General features: G+C 40.7%; 1 protein-coding gene across 1 annotated transcript in view; it reads right to left on the reverse strand.

Annotated features, from left to right (window-relative positions):
- The window catches only part of LOC148502461 (uncharacterized), a 48223-nt gene that overhangs the window by 14564 nt on the left and 17929 nt on the right, over nt 1–15730 (reverse strand). The window contains exons 3-4 of the mRNA XM_088449797.1: nt 2013–2067; nt 1794–1927 (exon numbers count right to left, since the gene is read on the reverse strand). Coding sequence (XP_088305923.1) covers nt 1794–1927; nt 2013–2067 — 189 coding nt within the window. The remainder of the gene's footprint in view (nt 1–1793; nt 1928–2012; nt 2068–15730) is intronic.

Here is a 15730-nt window from a genome sequence, read left to right on the forward strand (position 1 = left end):
ACTCGGTCTCCTTTAGCAGTGGTGAGTCTGTCAGTGTGTGTGAGTGTTTGTGAGTGTTTATGAGTGAGTGTGTGCATGAGTGTGTGAGTGTGACCCCCGGTGTGTGTGTGTGTGTGTGTGTGTGTAGTGTAAGTATGCCCCCCCGTAATGGACGCTGGGAGAACTAGATCTCCCAGCAGACCCCAGGACTCCCAGCAGACCCCAGGACTCCCAGGACCCACCTCCCCAGTGAGAAGATGGAGAGGAAGCCACCAGGAGTCGCAGAGATCCCTGGAGACCCCCAGGCAGGTAAGTGTACATTTTTTTTATTTTTTTTTTTACTCCATGCAGGGTTTTCAGAGCATTTTTTTTTTTTATTTGGATATCAGGGGTATCGGGAGTTTGCATACCCGCGGTAATCCAAAATTGGGCACGAGGGGCGCAATGTTTTTTCTTCGCTAAACCTTTCGCCCAATTGAATATGCCCCTACGTCTGTTTTGGCTTTAGTGACATCATTATTATTGGATTCCCTGATTACAAGTAACATTAAGTTTAATGAACACTTGTTTAATACCATGATTCAGCATTTACATAAATCTAGGGGTATATTTACCAAAGGTCAATTTTAATCGATTTCAAATCGATCTAAATCAATCAACATCGATCTTATACTTCTAGGGCTAAATCACACATTTACTAACAGACAATTTTATTGAAGAGTTAATAAATGTGTGATTTAGCGTCAGAAAGACAACATTGATGTGGAGTTATTTAGATCGCTTTGAAATCGATAAAAAGCGATCACTAGTAAATATACACCCTAGATTTAGTCTACCATTGGTAGGGACATGAATTCTCTGGTAAAACGTAAGTGATCTGACAGTGAAACAACACATAAATCATAGTCAGTTTCCCTCTTCTGGCAACGTATTAACCCCAAGTATAAATCTTAAAGCCAACAGGGGCTCCAGAGTCACTTGAAGATTCAGACCAGTGGGATCAAAAGAAAAAGTTTCTGTAGTATTTGAAGAGCAAAATCTTCCAGACAATTTAATAACGGTAGAGAAGTAGTCAACTCGCAATATGCGGACTGTCCAGTTAATATCAATACTGACAAAGGGCCTGATTCAGAGCCAGACGCAATTAGCGCTCGCTCGTCCAGAAAATAGGGGTGGCTATTCAAATGAACCGTTCGCTCTTTGCGGTCAGTTCACGCCTCTAGGTCTGATCGAGTGAACAAAACTTGCGCTCGTTTTTTGGGAAACTACGCCCCCTGGCCACTCGCATCCTACGTCATGTCCGCTATTTATTAGATTAATCGAGTACATCGACCAGGGTATGAACTGCTCGCTATTCTTGTGGTTGGTTTTTGCTACCACAATTTTGCCAGCAGTTCTGGCTATAAAATAACCCAGTGACGTGGTCAATGACGCTGCTGTTTTAATTATGCACACCCATAAAATGCCCGTTTTGACCTTTAAGCACGCCTGCGATCGGATCTCCACTCCCCGTTTTCAAGCACCTTCCCCTGTTACCACCCACATACGCCTCTTTCTGTCACTCAAATTATCAGGCATTCGCTATTTTGCGAGCACATGAATTTCGACCGCACTGACTGGTTCGCGCATGCGTATAACGATCCGTACGCATGCGCAGTTGGGCAAACATCACTCGGAGCAAACGAGCGGCCGCTTACGAGCGGCTCTGAATCAGGCCCTAAATCCACATTGTTAGCTTGTATAAATGAGAACAAAACCTAAAAGTTTGGTGCTCTCCAAGATTATTGTATAGTGAGTGTGAAATACCCTCTTACTTGTAACTGGAATCTGATGAGTAGCTGGAGGCTCTTTACCGATCCTGGTTCCAGAGAGGTAAGGATGAGGCAATGATAGGATACAAAGTCGATTCGACTGAATTAGATTTATTTGAACAAACCCTTCACTTTTGCTAAAACACCAATAACATTTCAATTTAATAATGTACAATCTCAATGTGTTTCGACCGTGAACAGGTACAACAGCAATAACATTACATTTTTATTTTACAAGATTCTGGATCCACAAAGATCATAGGATCTGACCTGAACACTAAAAGGGAAAAGGGAAGTACTGTAGAACAAACATGCAATATCAACTTTATATCAATTTTCACTTCACTTAGCAATTGGCAATTTTTCTATTTAACTATAACTAAATCCTACTGGCCAGTTAACTATTAACTATTTACTATTAAGCAAGTTCAATGAGTCTATTCAGAGTGATCACTTGGATGGTGCACAAAGTTGTCTGGATAGCTAATTTTCTCTCGAAACTACTGTATACTTCTCTCCGTTTATTCCTGTCTGGGTTAGAAAAGTGGAATAGCTGGATTTACATTACACTACTCTTCCTTTCAATCTTATTTTTAAAGAGGAGGAGAGTGGTCCGGAGACTTAATTGAGAAATAATTTGAAGTGGTACTTTAGTTGTCTTTGTACTGTGTCTATCTGCGGATTGTTGAGCTGAGTCTTCAGATAGGGACTTAGGGCCTGATTCAGCAAGGATCACAGTACCAAAGATGCACGCAATTGGTCAATTAATTCGCATTGCGCATGCGTGTGCATTGCAGTGCATGTGCGCGAACTAGCAATTGTGATTGGAAATGCATTTGCAGAGTCTACGCAGACCCCGAGCACATTGATTGACAGGAAGTGCCGGTTGTGGTTGGTGACGGGGGGGTGGTCAGGCGAACGCAGGCATTACAATGCCGTTGCATGGGCGTGCATAAATTATCCACTTCAATACCATATGCAGCATGAGGCCTCATAGCATGCGCTGAAGTTAGCAATTCCCGAGGGAGGTCTGACCTGCCGTAACTGTGCATATGAGTTCGATGTTACGGATTATTTCACTATGTTGCCCAAGTATACGGATGTGTGTAAGGGGAAGTGTGCGCCATTATGGTAAGCTGTGATCGCAATGCGATTGCAAACATTTGCATTTCGCTGCTAATATTAGCAACTGTGGTGCGTGCATTCTAGAAGAATAGCTATCCTTGCTGAATTAGGCCAGTAGTGTTTCTGCTTACCACATTCTCTTTGCTCCTCCTTTGATGAATTCACCCCACCTCCGAATGGGAGTTGCCTCTCCGGGTGGTATTCTGCCACTTGGCTATTAGCTCCACCCCATTCACGCCTTTCTCACTCAGGGGCTAAATTGTTGCCTGTCACTTCTGCTCTCTGTCCAGGTGGTAGCTCAGCACCTCCTCTCCTGACCGATCACTGCCGAAGAACCGTTTAACTGTCCACAGCTCTGTGCCTTTTATACCCTCACTCCCTCAGTGCATGCCAGCATAACGGACTCAATTGTGGCAAGCAGTATGGCTCTTAAACCTCTGGTAATGACAAGTTCTCCCCACATTGAAGTCCTTTTGTATAATCCAGTGCTTGTGCCAATATGTTTCTCATAGGCTCGGCAAGTTGGGGCAAACCATTACTCTTCTGTGGGTGTTACCCATAGAAGCCCAACGATATAACGATGGGCATTCTCACTTTTAATTATGGCAGACTCTCCCAGAAAATGTTGCAAACTAGTTCTGGGGTATCACAGAAGGCTTTGAACAGTGGGCACTCCCAAGTTCCTTCAGTAAAATTTATGTATGGTAGCCAGACAAACAAGGTAGTTGATGTAAAAAGAATGGTACTCCATAAGAGGTAACTGTATAACCTCAAAATTTACTTGCATAACACAATCTTTTGGACCACAAAGATCCTTCATCATGCTTTATAAACATACAAGTGTCAGATGATGTATTTATAAGGAGAAAATAGTGCCTAATTAGCACCAATTGACATCACATTGTGAGTGTCATAAACTTTCAGTGATACAATTACTTAGTTTGGAGTGCTGCAATTATACATACAATTTGCAGAATGATCTTGGGAGTGTTCACTATTAATAGCTTTTATAGCATTAGAAGGAGGAGACAGAGAGGAGCCTTTGATGGCACTGGGAGCAGTATTTACTTATTACATGGTACAGTATATGGGAGAAAAAGGACAACTAGCAAGTAAGAAACACTACTTAGACAGAGACAGCATTTAGGGAAATATACTATCTTTTCCACATTACTTATTAGTTCTGGGATATTTCTGTCTCCATCACTGCACTATAATTCCCAAGATACATACTGTATAAACACTAAAGGTGCATACACACGCAACGATTTTTTGAACAATTATCGTTAAACGATATTGTTTAACGATAATCGTTTGAAAAAATCATTCACTTTCTGAGTCAAACGATGAACGATTATTGTTCATGCACGTTCACGTTTGTATTTTGTAGTTTGTAGTTCAGTCAGACTTGTCAACTCAACGATTTTCATTAAGGGAATATGCAAAAATCGTTTGTAGTTCAAAAAAATCGTTCATTACACTTTAAAAAATCTGACAGATAATCTGACAGAAAATCGTTCATAAAATCCTTCAGAAAATCATTGGTAACAAAATCGTTGTGTGTGTATGCAGCTTCACTAATTATTTTTCCATTTCTTTGCTTTTTTGTGACTAAATATTATTTATTTTATATATATTTATACTTTTGTTTAATTTAATTGTTACAATTGTATTCAACCACTATATTGTATTTTATATTATACCTGTACATCTTTTATTGCACATATTGAATTTTTACACAAAAAGCATATATTCCTCACAGATATTATAAACTATTTTGTACATTTTACAATCAATTATAGATGTGCGGTTTGGTTTTCCTGAAATACGAACACACCTAAACTTAGGGCCTGATTAAGCAGTGATCGCAATTGCAACTATGTATGCAGATTGAGAAGTGCGCGGCGATTGCATTGATATCACGCCGCAGATAGGAATCCATTACAGAGTGAGTGAAAGGCCATGAGCATTTGGGGGTGGTGAAGTGGGAGTGGTTTCAGAAACGCAGATGTGCCTGGCCGTTTGAATGCTGTTGCATGAGGGTGCATAAATTAGACACTGCTATTGCCTACGCAGCTTGAAAGCCTTCTGTGCGCTTTGATGTATATGCAGAAATGTGAGGTATTATGGATGGGAGAAGCAGTAGTGGGCATCTCTATGATGGCTGAGCATATTTTTGCAGCTGCTTTGCATGCGATTACGTAGTTGCAATCACAATTGTGATCCATGCTGAATCAGGCCCTTAGGAGTTCAGAGTTGAATCGAGACCCAGTTCAGAATCGCTTTGGGGTTCCGAGTGGTACAGCGTTCTGGCTTGGGTCTACTATCAGTTCAGAACTCGGATTTAAAGATCGAACTCTGGTTTTGGATTCCATCTACACAGGTTCAAATTACAGAGATTTTAACTGTTTTTATCGATTTTTATTGACTTTCAAGGAATCCAAACCAAAACCGAATCTGCACCAAAACACTTGAGGATGGTTTTACAAAAAACAAAATAAGATGATGAATTAGAACCAAAACAAAAACACGGGGGGTCCAAGCACATCTCCACAATCAATTACTGTTTTTAATCATTGCAAATTTCACTTTGTTTATTTATATCTAAGAATGAATATCAGTAAGCCTAACCTCATGAACATATAAAGCAATTTCAGACAAAAGAAAATAACAACTGCACATTTAATTCGTACTGTAATTCTCTTGTCTACACTGTATATTAAGTGTAAAACTGTTACGTTCAATATACACCTTTTTTTTCATAACGTATGACTATAGAAACCAGCCGCACTGAAAAAAATCCATTAAAATATACAGTATACTGTAAACTGTAGATAAACCTAATATATAATTACATCACATAGTATATATATTTACTATAGCTAATATATTATACAGTACACAACCAGGTGTTTCATGTTCCCATCTAGATACTTCCTTATGTCAGGATTATTTTTGGTAACGGAAAGTAGACTTATAGGTAAATTTACTAAGATTCGTAATTCACCTGTGTTTGTCATAGATTAAATACGGGTAGGAACGAAAATACCTGGAAGTATATTTAGAAAATAAATTCAAGAATTCACTCTGTGAGCCAGTCCTGGTTTTAAAAATAGGGGGAAAAATGGTGTGGGGTTCCTTCTATTATTAAAACCAGCATTGGACTCAAACTACCCAGGCAGTAATGCCACAGTCAGGGCACAATTTCACTGGGTCACCCTTTCACCAGGTGCTCAGGAGAGGGGACTCCCTTCTTCTGAGCACCTCAGGCTTAAGCTGAAGCCCAGGGCTCTTCCCTGCACCCCTGGCTGGTGGGTGTAGGGATAATATTGGGATTCTCTTTGGCACTTGTGAAACTACAAGTGCCAGCAGACGGCCCAGCACCTGTACTCTGTAAATAAAATAGTAATATAATCACAGTACACACACACCATAGAAGTACAGCTTTATTACATACAAAGTACACTTACCTTCTGCCAGGTGATCGGTCCACTTGTCCAGTAGAATTCCCAGGGTTTTGCTAAAAATTTTTTCCAATACTCACCTACATCCTGGCGTAGCTCAGTCCTCTAGTCCAGTAGAGTCCCGGGACTTGGCAAAATGAGAAAAACTACTAGCGCGGACCCACGAACACTGTGGAGATATATGTGTTAACACATACATCTCTATCCCGGTAAATTACGGAGAACCTCAGGGTTTATGGCAATCAAGACACTGACCTACAGCAAAAACTGTTCTAAATAATTATAACATCTTGAACCTGTATTCCAGTTCTTTATTAACATTTCTTTATATATTCCATTATGTTTTACAATTGGGAACACAATATTACAATAATACTGAGTAATAACAGAGATGTAGAAAGGGTAGAGGGCCCTGCTTGCAAGCTTAAAAACTATAGGGAATGAACCGATTAGTTTGTTCAATACTGTGCAGAGCAATTAGCCTATGACTTTGTTTACAATAACACACTTGTAAACAGGCTAATGCAAATCCTCTAAATTGTCATGTATGACACACCTAATATTTATATGTTTACTCAGTATTTTACAACATCACTCCTACCTGAACTTTCAATAGCAAAAAGCACAATTCAGTGGCCTATGATTGATTAAAATATCTACAAGTCATCACTGTATTGGTAAATTTTTTTAAAAATATATTTTATGCAGATGAATTAGTGACTTTTAAGAAACTAATAATTAAATATCCTAAATTTTCATATGGCTTTCTATAGCATAAGGCTGCCCCCAGCCCCCTAATCCTACCACAAAACATCCTATAATAACTGCATGCATCCAGAGGCTCCCTTTAGCCATAGTTATTGGGGGCAGTCCTTCTAACTTCCCACAAGTTTACCTGCACCAAAAAATGCAGAATTGGTTGCTATAGGTAACATCACATCATTGCATCACATTATTAAATAAGTCCCTAAACTATAAGCCTAATTTTACGTCACAGTCTTTGATCCATAGAGGAAAGACAGGTACACTGCAAAGTTTAGAAGCACTGCAGTCAAGAACATGACATAGCAAATCAGGGCATAAACATTACATAATCATTGTCAGGCATAGATGGATGACAAACTGGAAAAGGGCAACATTCAAATGAAGCTGCTGACCTATGAAGTTATGAAGTTCAACTTCCCATCATCAACTTTCTTGGCAATTTTTTGAGACAATTCTGTTGGTTTCCTGTTAACCAGTTCTGTATACTGTTCAGCTTCTACAGTTGGACAGTGTTGATGAAGAATAGATGTCACACACTGGAATCTAGGTCCCCAATGACGGGTCTGCCTGTGTCAATTTGAGGCCATCTGTTTCCCCCCTGACCTCCTGCAGCATCCCCGTAGTCTGTAGTCATTTATCTATAAATGTGGCTGATGTCCCACTTCTGGTGGTTCCTGCAGTATTGTATCATGGGTGCTGCCATCTTAGATTGTATCACATTACCCATTTTCTCAATCAACTTCCAGCAACTCTAGTCACATGCACCTTCTAGCCTATCAGCACAAAAACCAGGAAATACTGGCAGCACATTGGTAGTAGAAAATCTCTCTCAGAGGATCAGTACCAGGACTCCTGGTTCAGAACCTGCTCCAGTTGTGCTTCTCAGCATACTGCCTCAGCTTGCTCCAGCAAACATGCTTCAGTTTTGCTTCACAGCATTTCCTCACTGTGTCCAAGTAAATGTGTTTAAGTGTTCCTTCACAGCATTCTGCCTCAATGTGTTCCAGCAAACCTGCCTCAGTATTGCTTCACAGCATATATCACCGCAGCTTGTTCCAACAGTGTTCCAGCATCCAGTTCCAGTGTTTCCTACAGTTTTGCTTCTGGCACACGATTCCTGCTCCAGTCATGTGACCTGCTCCAGTAATGCTTCAGCACTCAGTTCCAGTATTTCCTGCAGCCTGCTTCTGTTGTGTTGCCTGCACCCAGTTCCAGTCTAATTGCAAGATATCTTACTTCTGCTTTAGCCACAGCGACTGCCTCAACTTGCTATCAATATCTGTTCTGCTAACCATTCTGCCATGGAAAAAAAGCAAAAACTACCGCACCAGTTTGTCATCCAATCAGTCTCAGATTAACGGAGACCTTATTTCCAGGGATAATAGATGATTGCCGATTGTATTCCCCAGCTATTGTAATGGATCAGAGCTAAGACTGATTGGATGCTGACAATGTGAACAAGATAGGTAAGTGTATTTAAACCTGATAGACCCACCCATCGGGTTGATTCCATGACTAAGCAATAGGTGAAATGCACATCAGAACTCTGCGCTCACCCGCTTCCTCTGACACCAAACTCTACCAGTGATTGTAACGGCTGTAGTATTTTATCAGCCGGGCAGTGACAAAGCAAGCTCTGGAGGGCAGACGTCAATGTCTGTGTACTATGTGAAACCTCACAGCAGTAACTGTAAAATCCAACCAGCCTGTCAGTGAGAATCTATGTGATTGAAGGCAGTCGCATAACCTGTTAGTGTGAACGGGTAATCACCTCTAATCTCGGATTACATTAACTGATTCTGAGAATAAGAAGGATCCATCCAACAAATATAGTGAATGTGAAATTACTGTACACTACAATTAAATTGTATTATAGCGACTACCTAGAGACACTTATTATCTGTCCTATTCAACACATTAACATAGCCAAAAGCCATTTTTAAAAGGACTCTATGAATTTATTTTATGAAACTCCATATTAAGAGTTTACTCACTTCCCTCTGATGCTAAAACTCTGCCAGTAATTGTAACTACTGCAGTATTTTATCAGTCGGGCAGTGATAAAGCAAACGCCGGAGGGCAGATGCTGATGTCTGTGTATTATATGAAACCTATGAAACCTCACTGCAGTGGCCGCAACATCTAATCAGCCTGTCAGTGAGGATTTAGAGGATTAAAGGCAGCCGCATAACCTGCTAATATGAATGGACAGCTATTGTAGGTAAAATTACTGTACACTACAGCTGAATTATGTTATAGAGACTACCTAGAGACACGTACTATCCATCCTATATAAATACACCAGCACAGCCAAAAGCAATATTAAATGGATTCAATGTATTTACTTTAAACAGTCTGATCTCAGATGCTCTGTATATAAGCAATTAAAGGGAAAAACACTTGTTACGGAGCCTATTCATTAGCAGATCTTACTGAAAGACAAAAGACAAAAGATTTATCTTTTGAAAATTCCTGGGGCTGCTATGACAGATATCTGTCATGTACATGACAGATATTTGCAATATACGAACGACGAATGATATTGGATGACATCATTCTTTGAGTGGATTTTTTTTTATGTTTCTGTTCATTTACGTACATTAAAAATCGTTTGTCGTTCGTCGTTTACCGCGACAGATATTTCTAATATCTGTCAGCAATAAACGATAATTGACCAACATGTTGGAGAGACAAAAGACCAAAATTGTCTTCAGCGGGAGGGCGCATTTTTGTCATTCAGAGCCTATCCAATAGCAGATAAATTGAAAGACTGAACGATAAATGGTTCATCTTTCACATTTATCTGCTAATGGATAGGCCCCTTTACCTTGATCAGGAGATTTATGTAACTGTTAAGTTAACAAGCATCATTAAGTTGTAACAATTCAGTGCTATATTAACTGAATAAAGTTGCTGTCTGGGGAGGAGAATACATGATTATTTTCATCAATAAGCAACAATATGATGTAAATACAGAGTCCAAAATCCATTTAATAATTTTGGCCCTCATTCAGAGCCACTCACTAGCGGCAGTACGCTCGTTCCGAGTGATGTTCGCACATCTGCGCATGCATATGGTTTTTAGTATGCATGCGCGAACCAGTCAGTGCGGCCGAAAATCGTTGGTACGCAATATAGCGAGGGCCTGCTATTTTGAGTGACAGAATGAGGCGTATGTGGGTGGTAACAGGGGAAGGTGCTTGAAAACGGGGAGTGGAGATCCGAACGCAGGCGTGCTTAAAGGTCAAAACGGGCGTTTTAAGGGAGTGCATAATTAATACAGCAGCGTCATTGACCACGTCACTTGTTTTTTTTTAACTCAGAACTGCTCGCAAAATAGCGGTTGAAAACACCAACCACAGAATAGCGAGCAGTTCATACACTGTACGATGTACTCGATTAATCTAATAAATAGCGGACATGACGTATGGTGCGTGCGGCCAGGGGGCGTTTTTATCAAATAAACGAGCGTATGTTTTGCTCGCTTGTTCAGACTTAGAGGTGGGAACAGACTGCAATTTGCGAACGGATCATTTGAATAGCCACCCCTTGTTTTTGAACGAACGACCACAAATAGCGAACGGCTCTGAATCAGGCCCTTTGTCATTAATTGACATTTCTAAGAAATCCATTTAATATAGGTGAGACCCCAAGTGCATCTTATTTAAAAATCTATTATAATTTCAATAAATTGTTTAATATTTTGCCACGTTTATTTAGTTTTATTAATTCATTTTATTAAAGGGATATAATTTTATAATACCTAATAAAGGTTAATTTTTAATATTAATTTTTCTCGTTTTGTTCACCACATTACTGCCTTTCTTTCCTTTTTTTCTTAACCATTCTCCCATATCAGTCTTTTACTGCTATTACTAGTGGTCTGCATGAGGAATAGCCTTATTAGGCTATCCAGCTTAATTCATACTCGAGCACATTCAGCTAGTACAAGAGGTCCCCATCCGAATAATCAAACTCCTAGTGCTGTGAGAATAGTAATTAAAACTTATGACAATAAATTATATTATTTTCCAGTGATATCATTGCAATTTACTTTCTCAACAATGGACTATTCACCAGAATCTGCATTTAAAATGCGGTTGTGGATGATATTTTTGCCTAAATTCATATTGCACATTTAGTAAATATAACATGAATGTTTTAAAATTCACATGCAGGGACATACTGTAGCTTATGAGAGAGCTCTGTCCTTGTAAATTCCTTCCCTGCACTTCTCAGGGAATTTTTTCTAAAAATTACCCTGAGACTATGCTTGAGCATGCGCCACTAGGTGTTTATTTCTGATTTGTATAGAAGTTACATTTTCAATAATCCTCCATTTACCGTATCCAAAGCTGCATATTTCTAGGTTGATCAATCTATAATACATGAAATATGAGAGTGGACTACTCATATTTGACAAAACAAGTCCATGTTTTGTCAAATATGTGCAAGTATCTGTGTTAGGAAAGATGTGCTTTTCAGAGTAGAGCCAATAGAGTGATTGACATCCTGGCAGACCTGCTTTTGTAGAAATGCAAGGTATGGATTGAGTAATTCAAACACTTAGGTGAATCATCATGAGGACGCTTCCCTAAAAGTGTCGAATATGTTTTAGATTTTTAACAGAGCTGCCGTGAAATGTTGCATTGGAAGCAGACCAGATGGGCCATCCAGGCGTCCCCACATATTGGGGGCCCCCACACTGCTGTAAGCATTGTCCTGAACCTGGTCACTCTAAACTGGTCTCTACCTGGTCAGCTCCCGGCAGCATCACATACAGCACATATCTAAAGACCATCCGTGCCTGCCTCACTAACATATTGCCATGATTCGCGGTTGTATAGGTAGGGGGTGGGGGCTTCATGCTGTGAGTATCTGCCCCCATCAAAAAGATGTTGCTGTATCAGGTAGTGTGCACGGTCACTCTCTAGGGCCTTCCCTCACTCTCTATCTCCCTCTGTCTCCCTCTCTTCCTCCTTCTCTCCTCCCTTTCTCTTTCCCTCTCTGTCCTCTCCTCCCTCTTTGGGGTCTATTTAATAAGCAGTGTTAGTAGACAGAGTGAAAAGTGTTAAGGAAGTGATAAGGTGCCAGCCAATCAGCTCCCAACTGTCATTTTTCAATCACAGCCTGTGAGATGACAGTTGGGAGCGGATTGGCTGGCACCTTATCACTTTCTTATCACTTTTCACTCTATCTCCTAACACTGCTTAGTAAATAGACCCCTCTGTCTGTCTCTTTCCCCCTCCATTTCTGTCTCACTCCCTCCCCCTCCCTCTCTCTCCCTTTTCCTCCATCATTCTTTATCATACTCCCTGTCCCTCCCTCCATCTCTGTCTCATTCCCTGCCCCCCTTACTCCCCTAATCTCACTCCCTGTTTCTCCTTCTCTCCTTTTCCCTGTCTCTTCCTTTCTCTCTTTTTTCTCTCCCCCCCTCCCCCCCTTTGCTCTTTCTTCCTTTATCCAATACTCCCTCTCTTCCCCTCCCTCTTTCCTTCCTGTCCCTCTCTCCTTCCCTCCCTTCCCTCTCTCCTTTCCTCTCTCTCTGTCTCCCTCCCTCTTTCTCCCTCCCTCTCTCCCCTATCTATCTATCTATCTATCTATCTATCTATCTATCTATCTATCTATCTATCTATCTATCTATCTATGATGATGGTGGTGCTTATGATATTCACTTTTATTATGCAGCCCTGGATGTACTGTGAGCCCTGACACATCTAACCTGTGCACACACATAATCATAGGTGGATGCCCAGTAGCATGCAGATGTGGGTGTCCCAGGGGTGCTGTGGTGAGCACCACTGGGTGTTGCTATTTAAAGGTAAGTAATGTAATGTATTTGTCTGTTAATATATATATATATATATATATATATATATACTACAATGTGCTAGATCATGTCCACTATGCTGCCAGGAGTCGGTTCCCAGCAGTGTTGTGGACATGATATAATATGCTGCAACCTTGCCAGTCAGTGGAGAATCCAGGGACAAGGTTAGGGGCACAGTAGTTGCTGTGGGAGCCCATGGCAATTTTATTCATGAGGCCCCCACAGCTTAGTTGCCCTGGGGCCCCCACAAGTCTTAATCTGGCCCTGGTTGGAAGACTTAACAATATATTTACCATCATGGTTCATATCCTATTATTTCAAAGTAGGGATTTATTTCTATTAATTACAGTAGAGTGAAGGGCAATATCAAATTTTAATAACAGTTCTGATGAAAATGAGCTTCTGAGCCCAAGATAGTGGTTGTAGTATTGCTGAGCTCTGCTAATGCCAGACCATCTGCTCCATGTCCCTGTGGCCACCGGCATCTGTGCCTGTTGCCCCAGCAGAAGTGCTCCGATTCACACTGACTAGGTGAGCATCCTTTATTGCAACACTGAATTTCTACATTCTGTGGGGAAGCTTTCTTAAACACTGTTCAGCTGATTTCACCATTGTACTAGCCCAATGCCCCCAACCCATATCCTGGCTGTACTGGCTCTGCACACAAATGCTTATCCAGTATAGTGACTTAAGGGAATCTCATTGAGCTGCAGTTGTGATGACCTTTACTGAGTAGCAGAATTCTCTTTGTCCTGTGGTTCTCAAAGCACCACTCTTCTGTAGCTGTGGGACACCTACATAGCTTATCCTCTCCTGGACATAGTGGCCATTTCACCATACCCTCCACCAGATATCCTGGAATTACAGTCCGTGCCTTCACAAGGAGCTGACAAACCAGTCACCTTATCTCTTAGTCACCGTATCTCCTCAGGCTAGCTCACCAATATCAGTTCCTATCTGAAGTCCATAAGGGACACTGTATCCTTCATGTCAATGTTTAAGGTGACAACCCCACTTCTGTATGCTACATACATTAAGACATATTGTGCCTATAGTGATTTACTGCACCCATGATGTGATCTACATGTTAAAAGTCTCCTTAGTTTCGACAGAACTTGATACCATCTATCTGTTTGTTCCGAAACTGGGGAGTTTTGCTTAGAAGTGTTTCATTAAGCACCTAAAAAAGCTAAACATCACAAACTTCTGCCTCCTATCTGCTTGCTGGCAGTTCCTTTACCACCACTAAGACAGGAATATTCTCCACCAATTTGTCTCACATCCCTGCCTGATAAACCTGTACCTCACAGATCTATCACCCCTGCTAATCTAAGTTTAGACTTGGACACTATTGCCCCTTTAACTGTTCAATTGATGTTCCAGATGTTTACAGGATTTCAGGCAGATCTGTCGGTGGGAGTAGAATTGTTAGTGCAATTATTGAATACAGAGATTATGAGTCTGAGTGGCAACACAGACCATTTGGAAAACAAAATGCAAGAAGTGATCTCTACCAGGGTTGGACTGGCCCACAGGAGTACAGGGGAAATCCCCGGTGGGCCCCATTGCCTGAGGGCCCCACCACTTGCTCTAATTTCAGGTTCCAGACTGTGCACTTGAATTACACATTATTACTCTTTTAGAGTGTCAGTTACATGGTCTCTAATGTCTGTCAAAGCCTCTGTGGAGACTGGCCTCATCCTCTGTGGTAACTGACAACACCCCAAAGCATGGGCCCTTGCCACTGCATTCCCCCGGTGGGCCCTTCATGCTCCAGTCCGACACTGATCTCTACTTACAATGATCTCCACATAACTCATGCAGACCTTCAAGTGGAACTGTCAACAGTGAAGGATAAATTGACTGACATGAACACATCACAACAAAATAACATTAAAGTGCATGGCATATCACAATTCTGTCTCCAATTTGGAGTTAGCAGTCTATGTTTCCAAATTTTTTTAGAAGCTTCTTCCTTCAACGTTCCCGTAACACCTGATATTTGACCATATACGGTACTTTGCCTTCCTAAACCAAGAGTTGGATGCATAACTTCCCCCAAGATATCTTGATGCGAGCCCACAGTACTTTTATCACATTGAAAAAAATTCTGAGAGAAGACCAGCTGGGGAGACAAATCTTTTGGGAGGTCTACAGATTACCCAGATCTGTCGAACCCCACCCTGACCGATTACAACATTTCCTGCCATTGAGAATTCCCATTTCCAAGTTAATTATGACTCATATACATATGTAATCTCATCTGTTGAAGCTGGTGTCAAATTACTAGCAGAATTGTTTGCCCATAATTCCAGCCCCAAGACCAAATTGGCTCAGGACTGGACCAAAGCTATTTGAAATCCTTACGTAACAACTTTTTTTATTTTAATTAGCTATTTTCACTGTGCACATTTTATGTTCTGTCTCTCAAAGGTCTAGACAGGTTTTTTCCTAGGTCTGCCTTTATTGAGCTATGCATCTATGTTAGGGTAATTTTATATATACTCTTATTCCTTGCTACAGTATATGTTTGATGTTTAATTTACTGTACATACACTCAATTGCATCTTGTAAGTGTAGCATTTTTTATTTTATTGCAAACAACCTTACATTTTTACCCAGTTTTGTAGTTTCAAGTTTACTGCAATGCCTTAATATGGGTACTATATTCCATTTTAGGCATTTTTATTTTGTTACTTTAGGTTATTTTGACTTACTGTTATCTTTATATGTGTTATTGTTGAATTGTATCGCTC

Source organism: Taudactylus pleione, unplaced genomic scaffold (genome assembly GCF_031769625.1).
Source record: "Taudactylus pleione unplaced genomic scaffold, aTauple2 ptg000496l, whole genome shotgun sequence".
NCBI classification, from domain to species: domain Eukaryota; kingdom Metazoa; phylum Chordata; class Amphibia; order Anura; family Myobatrachidae; genus Taudactylus; species Taudactylus pleione.